Source organism: Entelurus aequoreus, linkage group LG05 (genome assembly GCF_033978785.1).
Source record: "Entelurus aequoreus isolate RoL-2023_Sb linkage group LG05, RoL_Eaeq_v1.1, whole genome shotgun sequence".
NCBI lineage: Eukaryota > Metazoa > Chordata > Actinopteri > Syngnathiformes > Syngnathidae > Entelurus > Entelurus aequoreus.
In genome coordinates, this window is record NC_084735.1 from 70,844,605 (window position 1) to 70,865,437 (window position 20,833).

Here is a 20,833-nt window from a genome sequence, read left to right on the forward strand (position 1 = left end):
AAGCGAATGCAGCTTTAAATAGATAGAAATGAAGGGCTTTTGGTACTAGTGGCAGCTTGTTTTCCCATGATGCAATACGGTAGACAACCACTAGAGGGCAGCAGGAGGCGAAGGGAAGTGCACTTCACTGCTGTGTTGTTGCAGCAGCTTAACCACATGCAGGGCTAATGACTACCAGAGGACCAACTAAAGGCACAAACAAATCCATAACCCAGTGAACGCTTCGCCTCTGACATTTGACACCCTTGTAGAAAATGGCTGAAATTTCACAAGAAGATCATGAGTCACTTGTGCCGTTCTGCGCTTCATTATGCTGCTGATGGAGTCGACCCGGCCTCCGGACCTTGCAGCCTGTTTAGAAAGAATGGGGGGTGGGACCTCATAAACATGCTGCTGCCGGAAAATAATTAAATTATTTCCTTATTGCATCAAAGTCACACGGAAGTTGTAATTGGCGTTAATGACACACACACACACACACACACACACACACACACACGCACACACACAAACACACACACACACACACACACACACATCCTTATCCTGCAGATCAATTTAGCCCATTCGAACGGTAGTCATTAGTGCTCTTTTTAGCAGGACAGGAAACACATGCCACTGATAAGAGGTGGCAAATAAATACACATGCTACCCCTAGGGCTTTTCGAAAAACAGTGGTCTCCACCCGCCAGTTATTAACGGTAACCTCCACCTTGCACGATTGAAATACACAGACAACTTTAACATGACCTGTGCAATTATACAGTACATAACCAGTTATGAATGACAACATCCTCTTTGCACAATAGAAATATCTTAAGCAGAGCGACAAGAGGTACGCTTCAAAGTAAAAGCCGACTATATCTGGATATGCGGCTGCGTCATATAATTAATGAGCTTACCGGTACATGAACTCAACAAAGCACATCGCGGTAAGTAACGTTAGTCTATATTTTGGCTGTCACCGTAGGCTGATGTTAGCTTCCCCGCTATGAATCACTGTCAAATGTACATCGTGTGGGGACATTCATTAACGTACTGCAGCCTCATAGACACACACACACACTCACTGTCACACACGCATGCATAGAAACACCAATCAGTGTGTTCCCAGATGCAGCCCACACCTATCAGTTTATGGTTTGCGTAAAGGCTAACTTTTTATTTTCCTTTGTAATCTCTGCCTACTGAGCCTATGGTGCTGTTAAGTTATTGTGGCTCAATTTGCCTTAATTTCTTTTATGTTAATGTATTATTATTTAATATATATTATTGTTTGCTCTTGAACGCATCATAATTATCCCCTCAACTCCCCCCAAAATGGATTAACTCGCTGGAATAAAAAGGACAATATAACATACATCCATAAACGCGGATGCATATGAAAAAGTGCAATATATTTATCTGTACAGTAACCTATTTATTTATTTATATCTGCACCTTATTGCTTTTTTATCCTGCACTACCATGAGCTAATGCAACGAAATGTTGTTCTTATCGGTACTGTAAAGTTCAAATTTGAACGACAATAAAAAGGAAGTCTAAGTCTAAGTTTTATATTATATTTATATTCCTGGCTCTGAATTTGCTCATTGCTATTTTTATGTTTTTGTGCATTATTTGTTGCCGTCATCATTAAACGAACACGTTACTCATCAGTTACTCAGTACTTGAGTAGTTTTTTCACAACATACTTTTTACTTTTACTCAAGTAAATATTTGGGTGACTACTCCTTACTTTTACTTGAGTAATAAATCTCTAAAGTAACAGTACTCTTACTTGAGTACAATTTCTGGCTACTCTACCCACCTCTGCCTACCAGTTATCAATGCTTGCACAATAGATATATTTTAATGCTGTTTTTAACAAGGCATGGAAACGGTTGCCACTGATGAGAGGTGGTAAGTAAATATATGTACTACCACTAGGACCACAGTCATCCTCGCCAGTTATTACCGATAACCTCCGCTTTGCGCAACTGTAGTAAATAGAAAAGTTTAACAGGACACATGTCATATAAACAATGTGATTACTCCCCAAACCAGTTATATATGATAACCGCCACCTTGCACAAGAGAAATACTGTAAACCGAGCGAAAAGAAGTTGCGCAGCCAAAGCCTACGATAGCTGATTATGCAGCCATGCCCTATATTAGTGTAATTGCTCCTCTCACCAGTTATTAATGATAATTGCCTCCTTGCGTACAGAATAATATAAACAAACCGATTAAAAGCCATAAAGCCAAAGCCAAATATACTCCTCCCACCAGCTATTAATGATAACAACCAACCTGCACCATAGAAATACAGTAAACAGAGGGAATAGAAGCTGCAAAGTCCAATTCAACTATACCAGAATATGTTACCATGTCATATAGCTAACATTATTATTCCTCTCACCAGTTATTAATGATAACCGCCAACTTGCACCATAGAAATACTGTAAACAGTGAATAGAAGCTGCAAAGTCTGTCGACTACACACAAATATGTAGCCGTGTCATATAACTAACATGATTGCTCCTCCCACCAGTTTTTAATAATTGCCGCCACGCACAATAGAAATACTGTACACAGAGCAAATAGAAGCTGCAAAGTCAAAGTCGACTGTACCAGAACATGTAGCCGTGTCATATAACTAACATGATTGCTCCTCCCACCAATTGTTAATGATAACCACCACCCTGCTCAAGAGAACTACTGTAAAAGTAGAAGCCGCAAAGTCCAAGCCAACTACATCAGATTATGCAGCCGTGTTGTAATTAACTCAATAAACTTCTCACCATTTCCTAATAACTGCAGAATGGCAGTAAATAGACTCAAAATAAGCTCTAAACCAGTGGTCACCAACATTTTCGAGCTTTAGCTGCCACCTTGTTTCATCATATATTACTGAGAGGCTGGAGAGAGAGAGGTAGAGGCGTGCAGGTGCGTTCAGGGATTTAAAGGCATGCCTGTTTATGGGTCTGTTGTTCACTCTCTGGGTGGAGGTGGCACTGATGATATATTACTTTTATTTATTTTTTCATATTGCTGCGGTCGACTGGTAGGGTCCCAAAGATTGACTGGACGATCACGATCGACGGGTTGGTGACCCCTGAAACAGTAGCCTACGCTCGCTCATGTACCACAGTCATCCTCGCCAGTTATTACCGATAACTTCCGCTTTGCGCAATTGTAGTAAATAAAAAGGTTTAACAGGACACATGTTATATAAACAATGTGATGCATGCACACAATAAATGTGTTGTATTTTGCAACTAATGTGATCACTTCTCCCGCCAGTTGTTAATGACAATTGCCACCTAGAAATATAGGAAGAAATAGACAAATTTTGGAATAATCCATAGTCATGGCCTAATATACACTTACTCACAGATGAGCATATACATGCCCTCAGACACAATGTAGACGTATCATACAAGTAACGCAATAGCTCCCCACTCCAGTTATCAACGATAACTGCCCCCTTTGCAATCTAATCTGGAAATATTATACAATGTCTATATTTAACTAGAGGGCTTTAAATCAGCTAGTGTGGAAGTGGAAATAAATAGAAACATTAAAGTTGAACCACTTGATCAAGAAGCAATCACGAGTTTGACAAATATTTCTGTAAAATGACCCGTTTGAATACCACAAATGTACTCAACAGTTATGTCTTGACAAACAAAACATGAAATATAATTTTTTGGGGGGGGAAAGTCTGTAAGGCTTTTATTTCATCCATTTGAGGAACAATAAGACATATAGATGTATAAACATACAGTATAAACTACATAGTTCAATGTGCTGCCTAACAAATGGACGCTCAAGAACAATATCTTTGGACCGTTTCACCGTATTTTCACACTCATAAATATATCATAGAAAGGCACAGGTACATCCTCAGTCCCCACAGTCTGATTTGAGAGAAGAATAAATAGGTTATGGGCATAATGAAAAAGTCATATATAGGGTTGAATCATGATTAGAACAGCATGTATACACACTAACCTGAATATTAGACAACCCCCTCTTTTTAAAAGACAATAGATTGACGGATACCTTTTTCCCAGCCGGTCCCTGCATCTCTCTGGTGTGTGAGTGACTGAGAGAAAAGCTCTGATTGGTTGGAGGAAAGTCACCTTTTAGTTTGCATGTAAACATTTTAAGGCCAATAATATAAGACTACATGTCATTATATTTTTTTTTTTTCAAGGGAAAAGTACCATCTGTTAATGTGTCATGAAACACACTTTTTATATCAGGGATTCCCAAAATTAGGGTCAATTTTTAAGCATGGGAGCAGTTTTTATTGTATCTGAATAACTGTCTTCTCTGTTCTTTATTATGAGTTTTTGTGCAGTATTGTCAATGTTATACAATATCTGAGTACCTGAGGAGGAACTATATTTTTCATTTGAGCTGAAAAAGGCCCTTACGGACATTAAGGCACTTTTGGCCGTCAAGTGCACAGCTGCTTTATTGCAGAAGTTAACAAAAGAATATAAAGATAATAGTTTTAAAATCTTCACCATGAGAGCATAGAAACATCCTCTTGTGCAACTATAAACATCTTTTTAAGTCAGACCATCCTCCATAATGTATCTTTTGGGCATCTTCATAGAAGCATCGAGACCCAAAGTCAGTGAGAATCCAGTTTCTATGACAAGTGGTACATGCCGAAGCCCAGAGGAGTAGCGTATAGTCCTAAGGGTGCAAAAGGCAACATGGGTCTGTGGTGGTATGCAGAGAAGGACTGTCCGTACATAGCGCCAAGTGTCAGCGGCAGCTGAAAACCCGGCTGCACGAGTGATCTGGCGGCCGCCACCGCCGCGGTCTTAGCATCAGCGGCCATCTTCAGTTTCTCCATCTCGGCCTCCTGGAGCCTCTTGGCTTTCGCTCGGCGGTTCTGGAACCAGATCTTCACCTGGGTCTCCGTGAGAGTCAGGGAGGAGGAGAACTCGGCCCGCTCGGCAATGGATAGGTACTGCTTCTGACGGAACTTTCTCTCCAGCGCCAGGAGCTGGGACGTGGTGAAGGGAGTGCGGGGCTTGCGGTTGGTCTTGTGTTTCCTCAACTGGCAGGCAGGACTGACATGACCTGAGACACAGAACCAACAGATGGTATTGAGCCGAAACCGAATCTGAAGACCGGTTGGGTGAGTATCCAAAAATTGTGAAGACACAAAGAAAAACACATTTTGGTGACAGAGGAAAGGAAATACTCCTCATTTCCAATTCCAAAGAGATCACGGAAGATAATAATGGTCCCTTGCAATTGAACCGGTCAGAGACATTATTTATATAACATGTTAATTATTTTTGATTGTTCTTGAAGTGTGCTCCGTTTTACCGAGAAGTGTTTCTAGTATTTTGAATGCATTATTCAGCTGCGCGAGAGAAGCTAATGGAGGATTAATAAAGTTGCATTTGAAAAGCATTGCAAAACATGCCGTTGTAATTTAACCCTTTTGGGGACGTTTTCCTCCTTTCAGGTAAATATTTGCCCTATTTATAGTTGTGTTCCTTTAAATGGAATTTAGCTTTTTCCTACAAGGGCCTTTATTTATGTTTAATTTTTGAATTTTAAGTTAAGTACCACTTGGATGGAAAAAGTCCTAGCTAACGTTTATAAAACATTTATTTTTCTACTTTTGCGCTAATATCTCTTCATCACCTTCAGTCTAAAATAAGAATAGCTAACATGTCTTGAGGTTTATTTACTATCTTTTACAGGGCTGTCAAACTCGTTTTCTTTGAGGGCTACATCGCAGTTATGGTTGCACTCAGAGGGCCGATTTTATATGTAATATATGAATATACATGAATGTAATATATGAATATACATGAATGTGTGTATATATATATATATATATATATATATATATATATATATATATATATATATATATATATATATATATATATATATATATATATAATACATGAACAATATATTTCAAATTTTACTTTAAAAACTGGCAGCTCAGTCACCATTTTTTTACAGCATATAAAAAAAATTGAAAAACAATACCACTGTTTTTAAAATTCAAGCAACAGAGCTGCCAGGTTTTTTTTGTTTGTTTTTTAATGTTTTAGTGTCTTACTGTATATGGAAAAAACAGTACCAAAGTTGATTTTGCGGTAAAAAAAACTCAGTCGGCGGAATTTAATTTAATTTGTAAAAGCGCTTTGAGTCACAAGAGAAAAGCGCTATATAAATATAATTCACTCCACTATATAAATATAATTCACTGAACTGTAAAATCTATTGTCAATTTTACAGTCTACAATTTGATTGATAATTGGTTTTGAAATCATCAGTCAAGCAGATATTTAAGTACGGTATTTATCTTTATTTTAACAAAAAATATTTTTGGAATACATGATAATATAATATTTAGATTTTGACATTATTGAATTTTAAAAGATATGCTATGGCATGCAGTACATGATTTTTAATGTCAAAAAGGAAATAACAAATATATTTAGGGCTTAGGATCTTTCTGTGTGGAATTTGCATGTTCTTCCCGTGATTGTTTGGGTTCCCTCCGGGTACTCCGGCTTCCTCCCACCTCCAAAAACATGCACCTGGGGATAGATTGATTGGCAACACTAAATTGGCCCTAGTGTGTGAATGTGAGTGTGAATGTCTATCTGCGTTGGCCCTGTGATGAGGTGGCGACTTGTCCAGGGTGTACCCCGCCTTCCTCCCGAATGCAGCTGAGATAGGCTCCGGCACCCCCCGCGACCCCGAAAGGGACAAGCGGTAGGAAATGGATGGAGGGATGGAAAAAAAAGCTTAAGCATTTTATTAACGCATGTTATTTCCAGGATTTCGCGGGCCACATAAAATAATGTGGCGCGCCAGATTTGGCCCCCGGGCCTTGAGTTTGACACCGGTGATCTATTATAATATGGTATATGGATGATAACTCATTTTATGCAAATACGAAAACAGAAATAATTAGTTCAAATGGCCGCTGGAAGGGTTAAATAATAATAAATAAATAAAAACATGTTAGGTATTTTTGATTAGGACTGAAGTTGGTTGAGAGATATGGGGGACAAAATCCAACTTTGTTTTAAAAACTCTTAACCCCCTGAGGACTTTCAGGCGGGACTTAACTGCCATCCAATTATCAACGAGAAGATGCAATTTTGCAACCAATTATGGTCTTAATCATGGTAGCCCCAAATGTATTCTTGAATCATTTGGAAAATGTTTTCTTGTTCAACAATGACGAATGGTATTCCATTAGAAAAAAACAATAAACAGCTTAACGGTGATGGACGGTGGCAAAAATACGTTATTATGGCAGATTTGCATGAAATACGATGACATATGCATTGATGCTATTAATGCATGAATTAAAAAAAAAAACCTATGACGCAATATAAGTGAAAGTAGGTGAAATGGGTGAGAGTGGTTCTACTCACAGGGCTTAGAGGAGAGCACGCCGCCGATGACCCACTCTTCCGTCTCGGATGTTTCAGAATTGACCGGCGATGACGGCGCAGTCGGGAAGCTCTTCCGACCGTAAAGCGAACTAAAACCCGAGGGTGACACCACCACCGAGCCGACCTCTCCGCCGCGGCGGACCACCGTCTTCCTCCCGGACATGATCGCCTCCACGCTGAACGGATGACGATACCGTTGCGACACCGGAGAGGAGCCTCTCTCCTCCTCGGAGGAACTGGAGCACACATCCTTCGTAGTCTCCAGGGAAGACATCGCCAAAGGCCGGTAAGACTCCAGTGGGGGGGAAAAAGGCGTGGAGCAGCACAAGTGTGTTATGTCGCGTCTCCGCAGCGTGATGTGTGTTGTGTTGTGTTGTGTTGTGTTGAGGCTGTCATGTCGCGTTTGTATACACGTCACGTGACACAAATACCCGACTTTCAGCCAATCCGCGTTCACCAGGATATGAGCAATGATGCCTTCAGGGGGCGCTTAGAAAAGCGGGAGTTGCTCAATTTGCTTCAGCGGTAATGGAGCATCACTAAAAAAAATGGAGTGGTTAATAATGAGGATTAGAAGCATTTAAGCAATATGTAAAAAAAAAAAAAAAATAGGACGTGCCTCAAATTGTTTTAATTTGTAAACAAATTGAACGCTGCATTTTGTAATAAATAGACTATGTATACACAGCACGGTGTTACAGGGGTTAGTGCAGGGGTCCCCAAACTACGGCCCACCAGCGTCCAAAATCAGGCCCGCGTGAAGTCCCAAGTATTAAAAAAATTAAAAATTAAAAATATATATTTTTTTTCTGTCTTTTCTTATCCACTTTGTACCGCTTGCTACTCACGATGTCTCCTAGCCGCTCAGGCAAATCATATTGTCTAAAAATGCATTTTCTCATCGATAACGTGACATCATCGCGCGTGCGGAAAGTGCGCTATTGTCATGTCTGTGTTAATCATGTTTTTGTTTGGCCATGTTTTGCTTGGTTTTTGGACTCTTTTTTTAGTTCCTGGTTTCACTTCCCTGTTTTGTTTGGTTTCCATGGTCACCCATTAGTTTTCACCTGCCATGTCACGCACCTGTTTCACGTTTAGACTCACACACACTTGTCACCAATCATGTCACTGTTATATAAGCCCACCTTTGTTCATCACTCGTTCTGCCTGCATTGTCTTTATGTCACACCGGTTCATGTCTCTTTCTGACCAAGTAAGTTTCATAGTCCATGCCATAGCTTCTGCTAACTAGCAGCTTCATTTGTGTTTTAGGCACGCTTTCCTTTTTTGTTGTTTTTTTGTGGTTATGGTAGTGAGTTATTTATGTTAAATAAATCCAAGCCTACCTTCACGCTGTCGTCCGAAGCCGTTTTTGCATTGGAAGAACAACCCCGCAGCAAGCTGCGACCCCCACCTGACAGAATGCAGGCAGCAGACGTTCTTCCGCAGACGAGCCAGGAGGAGGTGATGGAGACGCGCTGGCGAAGATGGAGGCCAGCCAGAAAGGCTTCTTTTCGCCAGCATGGCGCGTCGTTCCCCCAGGATCCTCCTCCGGACCACAAGATACCCCAACCAGCCCAGTCTTCCTCGCCGCCGCAGGAGACCCGTGCTGATGACGTCATCCCGCCCACTGGTGATGACATCAGAGACCAAGACTTTTTTTTAGATTCTATTTACGCGCTATGTCAGCCGCCCACTAAGGACTTTGTTTCTAAAAATAATCCTTTTTGAGAAAATTGTTTCAAAATTTAGATTTTTTCAGACCCAGTCTAAAGTGGGGGTGGTGAATAGATTTTCTGAACAATTTAAAGGGAAGGAGTCTACCCCCCTCCTGACCTCCCTCCACCCACCCCAAAAAACGGTTCCAGACTGCGGGGAGCGCGTCTGGTATCCGCTCCTTGAGGGGGTGGGGGGCTAGGGCCGGGAGCTGTACTAGTGGGGTGACTCAGCTGCGCCCAGCCAGGCAGCAACCTCCGGTACCAGCTCCACGACGCCAAGCTCTGGTACCAGCTCCACGACGCCAAGCTCCGGTACCAGCTCCACGACGCCCGGCTCCACGACCCCAAGCTCCGGTACCAGCTCCACGACGCCAAGCTCCGGTACCAGCTCCACGCCAAGACCAAGACCCTCGCCAAGACCAAGACCCTCGCCAAGACCCACGCCAAGACCAAGACCCACGCCAAGACCAAGATCCACGCCAAGCTTCGCCACGCCACGACCCATCACGTCAAGCTTCGCCGCCTGCCACGACGACAACGCCCCCACCTCTTCGTTGGCCAAGGATGTGGCCATTCCATGGGCGTCCGCCACGCCAGGTACGCCGACCTCCTCGTCGGCCATGGATGTGGCCCTTCCCGGGTCGCCCACCTCGTCAGGTACAGCGGCGGTCTACGCGTCGCCGCCACCTGATCCTGCCCCGGTGGATTCAGGGACACGTGGTCTGGCAACCCACCGCCATGTCCCCCTCCCACCCTCCCATGACTCTTGTTCATTTTTTTATGTTGGGACATCTGGGATCTGTCCGTAAGGGGGGGCTCTGTCATGTCTGTGTTAATCATGTTTTTGTTTGGCCATGTTTTGCTTGGTTTTTGGACTCTATTTTTAGTTCCTGGTCTCACTTCCTTGTTTTGTTTGGTTTCCATGGTCACCCATTAGTTTTCACCTACCATGTCACCAGTGTTGGGTTAGTTACTGAAAACCAGTAACCAGTTACAGTTACTAGTTACTTTATTTCAAAAGTAACTCAGTTACTAACTCAGTTACTTACACCAAAAAGTAATGCGTTACTGTGAAAAGTAACTATTTAGTTACTTTTTTGTTTTTTTAAAGCTCCCATTAATGCCCTTTTAGCCTTCATTTCAGTACTGTTATTGCACTTATGAATAATACAATCTGTTGACCAACTTGACATGCATTTTTATCTTCCTTTTAACATAATTAATGAAAAACAGTGCAACATAAAAAGGCATTTCTCCTTTCTTTAAACTTGGACCAATGACCATTAATAAAAAACAACTGAAAGTGTAACATAAGAATCAATCAATCAATCAATGTTTATTTATATAGCCCTAAATCACAAGTGTCTCAAAGGGCTGTACAAGGCACAACGACATCCTCGGTATAGAGCCCACATACGGGCAAGGAAAACTCACCCCAGTGGGACGTCAATGTGAATGACTATGAGAAACCTTGGAGAGGACCGCATATGTGGGTAACCCCCCCCCCTCTAGGGGAGACCGAAAGCAATGGATGTCGAGTGGGTCTGACATAATATTGTGAAAGTCCAACACATCAGCGAAAGTCCAGTCCATAGTGGGGCCAGCAGGAACCATCCCGAGCGGAGACGGGTCAGCAGCGTAGAGATGTCCCCATCCGATGCACAGGCTAGCGGTCCACCCCGGGTTGGGAGCAGAGTAGAAAAGAAAAGAAAAGAAACGGCAGATCAACTGGTCTAAAAAGGGAGTCTATTTAAAGGCTAGAGTATACAAATGAGTTTTAAGATGAGACTTAAATGCTTCTACTGAGGTAGCATCTCTAACTTTTACTGGGAGGGCATTCCATAGTATTGGAGCCCGAATAGAAAACGCTCTATAGCCCGCAGACTTTTTTTTGGGCTCTGGGAATCACTAATAAGCCGGAGTTCTTTGAACGCAGATTTCCTGCCGGGACATATGGTACAATACAATCGGCAAGATAGGCAGGAGCTTGACCGTGTAGTATTTTATACGTAAGTAGTAAAACCTTAAAGTCGCATCTTAGGTGCACAGGAAGGCAGTGCAAGTGAGCCAGTATAGGCGTAATATGATCAAACTTTCTTGTTTTTGTCAAAAGTCTAGCAGCCTCATTTTGTACCAACTGTAAAAGAAGGCACATCATCTTCCTTGAAACATAGATAGTGAAATAAAGCCTGACATCTGGAGTGACGCTGCTGTCTTCCACACTTGGAGCCATGGATTGTAGAATCCTTGTTTTCAGTGGCAGGGTCATTGACACAGATGGTGAAGTTTCAGTGCTCAGTAGAGATGTAACACTTTTGAGGGGTTTAAGCACCTGGAGGACCTCCTCTACCACTCTCACATTATCAGAGAGGTTGATGATGTCTTTGACATTTGTCTGCAGGGTGTTGTGGGTCAAGGCAGAGTATATAGCTGCCTGCTGCTCCAACATATCATAAGTGGAGTTCCACCTTGTTGGGACATCATGTATGAGCTTTATGAGTAGGCAGCTTTAGCATTTCTTGCTTTGTCTTAAGCACATGAGCAGCTGTTGTGCTTGGGTGGAAGTAGGAAACCTCTTTCCTGATCCTCCCAAGGAGGCGCTCCATCCTATTGACTGAGATGTGATGCCAAATTCCCTACATGCACTACCTGTGGTCCTAGTCCTGCCTCATTCACAGCATTTATTTGATTTTTGGCATTATCACTTGTGACTTGGATATCTTTATCCTCCATTCCTCCACTGCTTGTGTCAGTACCTGCGCAAGGTGACTCTCGTAGAGGGGGCGTGTCTTCTCATCTGCCAGTCTGCTGTGATGATGTGAGCGCTTATCGTCACATAGTTCCCCTGGACGTCCAGGTGGACGTTCCCCAGGACGTCCACCCTTCTGACATGAGCGCAACAGATGATGCTCGGGATACTTCATCATCCACAACTTTTTTCTTCTCCTGCTCATAAAGATCTGGCAAAATCTTATCGCTGAAGTGGGTGCGCGACGAGATGTCGTAACGTGGCTCAAGCACGTTCAGCATGTGTTTAAAAGCCTCGTTTTGCACAACGGAGTCTGCACCTATAAACACACCGATTAAATGGCGCGGGGCGTTCAAGCTCCTCCGTTACTCCGCTCGCCATGACCACGCTGTGTGTGGACTGAACGTGCGGACACCTTTTTTTTTTGTTTCATATATCAAACCGCGGATCACGTGTGTGCCGAACCGAAGACACGTCCCCCCCACCCCACCCCCCCACCACCACCACCACCCTCCTCCCCACACCCACACCCAGACACACACACACGCCTCTTTTTTTCTCTCCGGCTTGTGACAGAGGAAGATTCAAAAGAAAGACACCGCAGCGCTTCTGTTTCTAGCCGATACTACATAAAAAATAACGTAAAGTAATGCAGTAACGCATCATGTAGTAACGGTAACTGAGTTAGTGAATATAAAAAAATAACGCGTTAGATTACTAGTTAACGCCGAAACTAACGGTGTTACAGTACTTTGTAACGCGTTAGTCCCAACACTGCATGTCACGCACCTGTTTCACGTTTAGACTCACACACACTTGTCACCAATCATGTCACTGTTATATAAGCCCACCTTTGTTCATCACTCGTTCTGCCTGCATTGTCTTTATGTCACACCGGTTCATGTCTCTTTCTGACCAAGTAAGTTTCATAGTCCATGCCATAGCTTCTGCTAACTAGCAGCTTCATTTGTGTTTTAGGCACGCTTGCATTTTTTGTTGTTTTTTTGTGGTTATGGTAGTGAGTTATTTATGTTAAATAAATCCAAGCCTACCTTCACGCTGTCGTCCGAAGCCGTTTTTGCGTTGGAAGAACAACCCCGCAGCAAGCTGCGACCCCCACCTGACAGCTATATAGGCCTATATCTAATATATATATACAGTATATATATATATATATATATGTCTTGCCACTGGTGAGGGCGGTCGCATCTCTCTCCGCTCCCTCCTTCCCTGCTTGCTCTCTTTGTTTTTGTCTTGTTTGAACTATTTTGAAGCCTCTTTTCTTGAGCTGTCCTCAAATCTAAACATCAAAATGAATTTGATCAACTGGACTCTCGACGCAATTGACACAGTCTTTTCGACAAGGAAAAGAGGCTCGGGGGAGCCTGGCTGCCCTGATGGAACCATTGCTGCGGGGTACGTGAGAGATTCCTGGAATACTTGGAGAATCATGTGCCTCTCAGTCCTTTCCATCGAGGACGTGGAAGACATCTACCTATTTGGAGCTGTGATCGCAGGGCATTTGCTGATTGGGCTGGGCATTGCTCTGGTGTATCGTCAAATTCGGAAGACGATGGCAGCCACTCAAGGGGCCAACAGGCTGTTCAACGCAATGGAAGGAATGGGTCGTGCTGTGGGATCACAGACTGGAGCGATTGCTGATTTGAATCGCAAGGTAGATTCGATCTTGATGATATTACAGAAAGAATAAATTGGAATTGTCAGAGCCAGCATATAGAGCAGGAATGTCATTGTTTTGACTGCTCGAAGAAAAAAACAACATCTTAATCTACGATTTGACTCCCTCGAATGGCCTTGAGGAACAGGCTGTTTCAAAACACTCCCCCGAGGACTCCTCAAAGATGGACGCTTTTGACCTTTCCCTTTTCTTCAAAAGCACCTGGGTCGGACTCTTGAACTCTTGAACTCTTGGGGCCGGCCTCGGCCCATAAAGACAATCCAACATCTCACCCAAGTTAATTGGGCATACATGCACGCACATACCCTTCCCCAATCAACGCCTTCACCACTGCTTTATTCCTCCGGGGTTGTGGGGGCTGAGCAGCGCTCAACAGCAGCTGCTGGCCTCCAAGGTCCTGTTGGATGACTTTGTTGCGAGTTTGTTGTGATTAAATGTACCTTGTTTATGTGTGCCATGCTATGTGAGGTTTTTTTCCTCGGACTCAGTCTGGACCATTCCTGAGGGTCCAGCCTCAGACTGATATTTTTTTTACTTCCACCCTCCCCCCAATGTCACCTTTTTCCCACCTTTTTGAGGAGCGCCTAAGTGAGGCTGATCCGTTGGCGGTCCCGTCTTGTCTCCCTGTAACGTATGTCTGCTCTTAGCGGGATTGTGCCGAAAATGTAATTTCAGTTCTTATGTGTCTTGTACATGTAAGAATGGACAATAAAGCTGATTGATTGAAACAATATATATATATATATATATATATATATTATGGGTGTGGGAAAAAATTGATTTGAATTCGAATCGCGATCCTCACGTTGTGTGATTCAGAATCGATTCTCATTTTTTAAAAATCGTTGTTTTTTTGTTTTGTTTTTTAAATGTATTTATTTATTTATTTATTTATTTAATTAATCAATCCAACAAAACAATACACAGCAATACCATAACAATGCAATCCAATTCCAAAACCAAACCCGACCCAGCAACACTCAAAACTGCAATAAACAGAGCAATTGAGCGGAGACACAAACACGACACAGAACAAACCAAAAGTAGTGGAACAAAAATGAATATTATCAACAACAGTATCAATATTAGTTACACTTTCAACATAGCAGTGATTAAAAATCCCTCATTGACATTATCATTAGACATTTATAAAAAATAAAAATAAAAATGAATAGTGTCACAGTGGCTTACACTTGCATCGCATCTCATAAGCTTGACAACACACTGTGTCCAATATTTTCACAAAGATAAAATAAGTCATATTTTTGGTTCATTTAGTAGTTAAAACACATTTACATTATTGCAATCAGTTGATAAAACATTGTCCTTTACAATTATAAAAGCTTTTTACAAAAATCTACTACTCTGCTCGCATGTCAGCAGACTGGGGTAGATCCTGCTGAAATCCTATGTATTGAATGAATAGAGAATAGTTTTGAATCGGGAAAAAATCGTTTTTGAATCGAGAATCATGTTGAATTGAAAACAAATCTATTTTGAATCGAATCGTGGGACACCCAAAGATTCACAGCCCTAATATATATATATATATATATATATATATATATATATATATATATATATACAGCCCGGCCCCCGGCCAAATTGTTTTAACCCAATGCGGCCCCCGAGTCAAAAAGTTTGGGGACCCCTGGGTTAGTGCGTGTGCCTCACAATACGAAGGTCCTGGGTTCAGGATCTTTTCTGTGTGGAGTTTGCATGTTCTCCCCGTGACTGCGTGGGTCCCCTCCGGGTACTCCGGTTTCATCCCACCTCCAAAGACATAGGTTGATTGGCAACACTAAATTACTGGGGTTCAATTCCCACCTTCTACCGTCCTAGTCACGTCCGTTGTGTCCTTGGGCAAGACACTTCACCCTTTGCCTCTGATGGCTGCTGGTTAGCGCCTTGCATGGCAGCTCCCGCCATCAGTGTGTGAATGTGTGTGTGAATGGGTAAATGTGGAAATACTGTCAAAGCGCTTTGAGTACCTTGAAGGTAGAAAAGCGCTATACAAGTATAACCCATTTATCATTATCATTTAAATTGGCCCTAGTTTGTGAATGTGAGTGTGAATGTTGTCTGTCTATCTGTGTTGGCCCTGTGACGAGGTGGCGACTTGTCCAGGGTGTGCCCCGCCTTCTGCCCAAATGCAGCTGAGATAGGCTCCAGGACCCCCCACGACCCCGAAAGGGACAAGCGGTAGACAATGGATGGATGGATGTATGGATCAGCAGCGTCGTTCAAAAAAGCTTTTATCAATTACGCCAAATAGCGAAAGTGAAACCGCTTCTATCAGGACATGATCTCGAGAAATTAATCCACGCCTTTATCTCAAATCGTTTAGACTACTGCAATGCCCTGTATGTAGGCATTAGCCAGGCCTCCCTCGCCCGCCTGCAGCTCGTGCAGAACTCTGCTGCTCGTCTGCTAACACAGACCCGCAGACGTGAGCACATCACCCCTATATTAGCGTACCTTCACTGGCTCCCTGTGCGTTACAGAATCAACTTTAAACTCCTTTTATTTGTTTTTAAATGTCTAAACAACCTCGCGCCAACATATCTCTCCGACCTCCTTCAGCCTTACTGCCCCACCCGATCTCTAAGATCAGCCGATCAGCTGCTACTGACGGTCCCTGACACAAGGCTGAAGCTTAGAGGTGACAGAGCTTTCGCCGCTGCTGCTCCCAAGCTCTGGAACGACCTACCTCTGAGTGTTAGACAAGCCTCCTCTCTTCCTGTTTTTAAATCTCTCTTAAAAACATACTTTTATTCCATGGCTTTTAACACTAAGTGATATCCATCCTGCAATGGCGCCCCATAATACACCTGCTGTGAACCTGTTTTTTATGTTTTATTTCTTTTATTTCTTTATTTTTTTATCGTGTTCTGTTTGTGTTGTGCTGTGTTTGCTCGGTACTCGTATTATCTTTTAACCTGCCCATTGTACAGCACTTTGGCTACCCCTGTGGTAAATTTTAAATGTGCTTTATAAAGTTGATTTGATTTGATTTGATTTATGGAGGCTATGTATAACACACAGTATACAGCAGGGCTATTCAACTACATCATATAGAGCAGGCGTCGGTAACCTTTTTTGGCTGAGAGAGCCATGAAAGCCAAATATTTAAAACATTTATTTCCGTGAGAGCCATATAATATTTGTTAACACTAAATACAAATAAATGCGTGCATTTTTAAGTAAGACCAACATTTTTAGAGTATAATAAGTCTATTGTTCTTTTAACAACATTGTTATTCCGAAGCTGACCAATAATAAAAAAAATATCTCTTACCATTAATGCAACTTCTTGAACAGGTACGGTAGAAAACGGATGGATGGATTAAAATGCATGAGAATGTTTTATATTTTGAACTTTATTTCTAACACTGTGATTACCAGCTGAATTAGTCATTACTTATCGTGTTAAGCAATGTCAGCTAAGATGTATCTGAGAGCCAGATGCAGTCATCAAAAGAGCGTAGCGCCGTTGGGAGAGTGGCCGTGCCAGCAACCTGAGGGTTCCTGGTTCAATCCCCACCTTCTACCAACCTTGTCATGTCCGTTGTGTCCTTGAGCAAGACACTTCGCCCTTGCTCCTGATGGGTCGTAGTTAGGGCCACAAATGCAGTGTGAGAATGGATGAATGTGGAAATAGTGTCAAGGCGCTTTGAGTACCTTGAAGGTAGAAAAGCACTATACAAGTATAACCCATTTATCATTTACCATCTGGCTCGAGAGCCATAGGTTCCCTACCCCTGATGTAGAGGGCCGCAGTTTCAAGAGCCCAAAAGCTCAGGGGCTGGACATCAAAATGGGGATTTTTCATCAGAAAGTGCCTACACAGGTTATATTCCTTTGAGACTGTGTTTACTTGATTACAAAGTAAAGACTTCAGCTTTCACACTGCACTGTCAATAAGTTCATTATTCTGCCCTTGCCACTTGTTTCCAGCGTGTGCAGGTAGTTAAAGGCATAAAGAAACAGATGTTCTAGAAGTTTTGTTGAGGATTGACTTCCTTCTTTTGCATTCTTTTCCTTCCTCAGTTTTATTTTTTTACACTTCTTCCTTCATTTAGGTTTGTAAGACTGAAAATACAAACATAAAACAAACATAACAAAAGTATAACGTCCATTGTGTATTTTACATAAATAATGTCCATTGTGTATTTTACATAAATAAAATAGAAGGCTTAGTGTTAATATATTCAATCAACTACAAATGTTTACACATATACAAATTACACCACATTCACACACCAAACATTGCACACACTGTATGTGACTTTCCGCAATTAAAACTTGTAGTGTAGTGTTGTCGCCCTCTACTGGTCAAATTTAGCATGGCATGTATTAAACAAGGTTTGATCCAAATAGTTACTCTCAGTGTGTGTGTATATGGTAAATATCTGCTTGACTTATGAATTCAAAGCAAGTTTTCCATCAAATTTCCATCAGAATTTTACTTTAAAAAAAACAACAACTGTGGCACTGTTTTTCAATTTAAAGTAATATGCGGTAATATTAAAGTAATTTAATATTACTTTAAATTTAAAAAACGTGCTACAGTTTTGTTTTGTTTTTAAGTAAAATTCTGATGGAAATTTGATGGAAAACTTGCTAGAATCAAATGCGTAGGCAATTGTATAATAATATCATGAGGTGAATCCTTATACATTTATATTCATAAATTATTCACGGTTACAAGCTACCCTCTGAAGGCAGCCATAATTGCGATGTTGCCTCAGTAAAAATGAGTTCAACACTCCTGTTCTAGATTGCCATTTGTCATAGTTGTTGAAAATATAGTTTGCTGCTTTGCGCACTATAAAATCAATGCGCCTTAAAAAGAAGTTCCAGTAATGCTTAGAATGAGCAAAATATGTAAATATTACATGCTATCATGAATAGGCCAGTTACCTCATTGCATACTTACATCGTGTATATAAAACGTTGATGGAGGTTTGTGGATGTTTTTGAGATGACTTCATAGGCTTAATAGATCGTATCCGCATCACCTGCACTGTTAGCCTCTTTAACTTGGAGTTTTGTTCACGATTTAGAATGCACGAAAAAGAGAAAGACGTGTGTTCTCCCATAGGGATTGTGAATGCGATGCAAAATTCCAAAACAAGTGAAGTTCCCTTTAAAGGTTATACATCTAATTACCTATCGTATTCACGATACAATGTATACTTCGTCATATTTTCTGGTCAACCTCTTGATTATTCAGTGCACTGCTGCCACCTAGCTGGAGGCACGTGTATTGTTTATCCAAGCCTCTGTTTTCAACCCTGTTCAATGCAGAATTTGATCAATAATAGGTTAGCTGTAACTCTAACCTCATGACACTGCATGTGTAAACACGGCCCCGATACGGTTAATCACAGAGAATTACACCCGGCGTGTAACACGGATCCTTTTTTTCTTCTTATTCTCAATGAAATGTTGTTTCTTTTTAAATGGGACTTTCCGTCTGCTCTCTCTTGGAAGTTACGTGCTTGGTTAAACCGCATTTAAAGCGTTGTATCACACTCAAATCGTCAAAAAACACACTTGAATAGGTTTGGGAATTGGAGATTTATGCTGCTGTGTGCCTCCACTCAGTGTTGGACGCACACCCGGCGAGAGTTTCACAAGCCTGCGTGCAGCCCGGCCATTCATCTGTCCTATGATTCAGCCTTATTCTTCAAGCGTCTCCTTGTGACTCGCATGAAGTAACCCATTGTAGCAAACCCTAGGTTACGTCAGACGGCAGACCCCTGGCGAGAGAGACTTACCGTTTATCTCAACAGTTTATTTAAATCTACAAGCCTTTGATGGCGCTGAGAGGATTTTAACATAAAAAGGATGCTTCACTTGAGCCCAGTTGTTTGAGTAATTTCTTATCCGTTGCCTAATCGCTCTCATTACATGCCCAGGGCAATGCTAATTGGAACGGTTCTGTTGCGGTATAATAATGAATCGCTTTTGCGCCACATCACAAGATCCGCTTTACAACCTGCTGATGTTTGTGTGTGTGTGTGTGTGTGCGTGTGTGTGTGTGTGTGTGTGTGTGTGTGTGCACTGAACAGCCACTATTATCATTATTACAGGAATGAGGGGTTATTGACCCAAAATGGCTGCTATTTTTTCTTTTAATGCAGACCACTCCCAACTGGGACAGGCTGCATCCAAGCCCCTCGGGATGAGAATTCTTCATCCATGCCGTTTTTCATGACTTCAGCAGTCCCGAGTAGCCTGTCATGCTGGAGCAGAAGTGGGAGGCGGCCAGCGCTGCCTTATTAAGGTGGGGTTATTTCACAGACAATCAGGGGTTTGTGAAGGCGCCAGTGAGCGGCCAGATGAAAAGAGCGACTCCTCAGGGGAGAAACCGCTGCCTTTTTTCCCCCTCTTCAGCTTATGATCCCTACCTCCACCTCCCTGCCGCTCTTTGGCTGTGCCTGAACGCCCCACAGGCACCTTGTCAGTCATGATTCACAGAACTTGTTTTTGGCTCAGCGGCAGTTTCCTCACTTGAACTTGTGTTGTCATACCTAATTGCCTTATCTTCTGCAATATCAGTATTTATTTGAGTTACGTTACTTCTTACCCAAAACCAGTCGGCTTGACTCTACAGTGGCCAACTGTTAGGCCCAAATGCTCCAGATGCAAATATGATCCAAAACCACAAACATCTTAAAACAACCATGTCCTATTTCTTTGAAGCAGTTCTTTTCAATTATATTTGATTACGCCCCCACTAGGAAGAAAAAGACATTTTGCCGCCCCTACTCCGCGACTATAAATAGTATCATGTCTATTAAATAATGATAAGTACACCTCTGCATAACACTGTATCCTTCTTAACGTTAAAGAAAATAACTAAATACATTTAATCCACTCTCCAATACACTTTATTTATATATCACATTAAAAAAAACAATAAAAGTTTCACAAAGTGCTGCACAGTAGTTAAAACACACATTTAAAAGCAGGATTAAACTGAGGACAAGTGTAAAAAAAATAAAAAAATAAAAAGAGAATTTAAAGGCCTACTGAAATGAATTTTTTTTATTCAAACGGGGATAGCAGATCCATTCTATGTGTCATACTTGATCATTTCGAGATATTGCCATATTTTTGCTGAAAGGATTTAGTAGAGAACATCGACGATAAAGTTCGCAACTTTTGGTCGCTGATAAAAAAAAGCCTTGCCTGTACCGGAAGTAGCGTGACG

The 20,833-nt window shown here is 41.9% G+C and overlaps 1 protein-coding gene across 1 annotated transcript; it reads right to left on the minus strand.

Annotated features, from left to right (window-relative positions):
- Positions 1-3,699: 3,699 nt before the first annotated feature.
- Positions 3,700-20,088, minus strand: LOC133649964 (homeobox protein MSH-D-like). Its single transcript, XM_062046679.1, has 3 exons — positions 20,028-20,088; positions 7,425-7,934; positions 3,700-5,085 (listed from the first exon to the last, which is right to left on the minus strand). Exons 1-3 carry the CDS (start codon positions 20,086-20,088, stop codon positions 4,646-4,648), a joined length of 1,011 nt encoding a protein of 336 aa, XP_061902663.1. The 3' UTR covers positions 3,700-4,645.
- Between the last annotated feature and the right edge of the window lie 745 nt (positions 20,089-20,833).

Excerpts from the sequence above, each read along its gene's own strand:
- LOC133649964 (XM_062046679.1), bottom strand. The coding sequence starts at position 20,088 with ATGACTGACAAGGTGCCTGTGGGGCGTTCAGGCACAGCCAAAGAGCGG. Across the intron at positions 7,935-20,027 it reads AGAGCGGCAGGGAGGTGGAG|CGCCCCCTGAAGGCATCATT; the intron begins GTAGGGATCATA and ends CGCTTTTCTAAG. Across the intron at positions 5,086-7,424 it reads CGTGCTCTCCTCTAAGCCCT|GTCATGTCAGTCCTGCCTGC; the intron begins GTGAGTAGAACC and ends TCTGTGTCTCAG.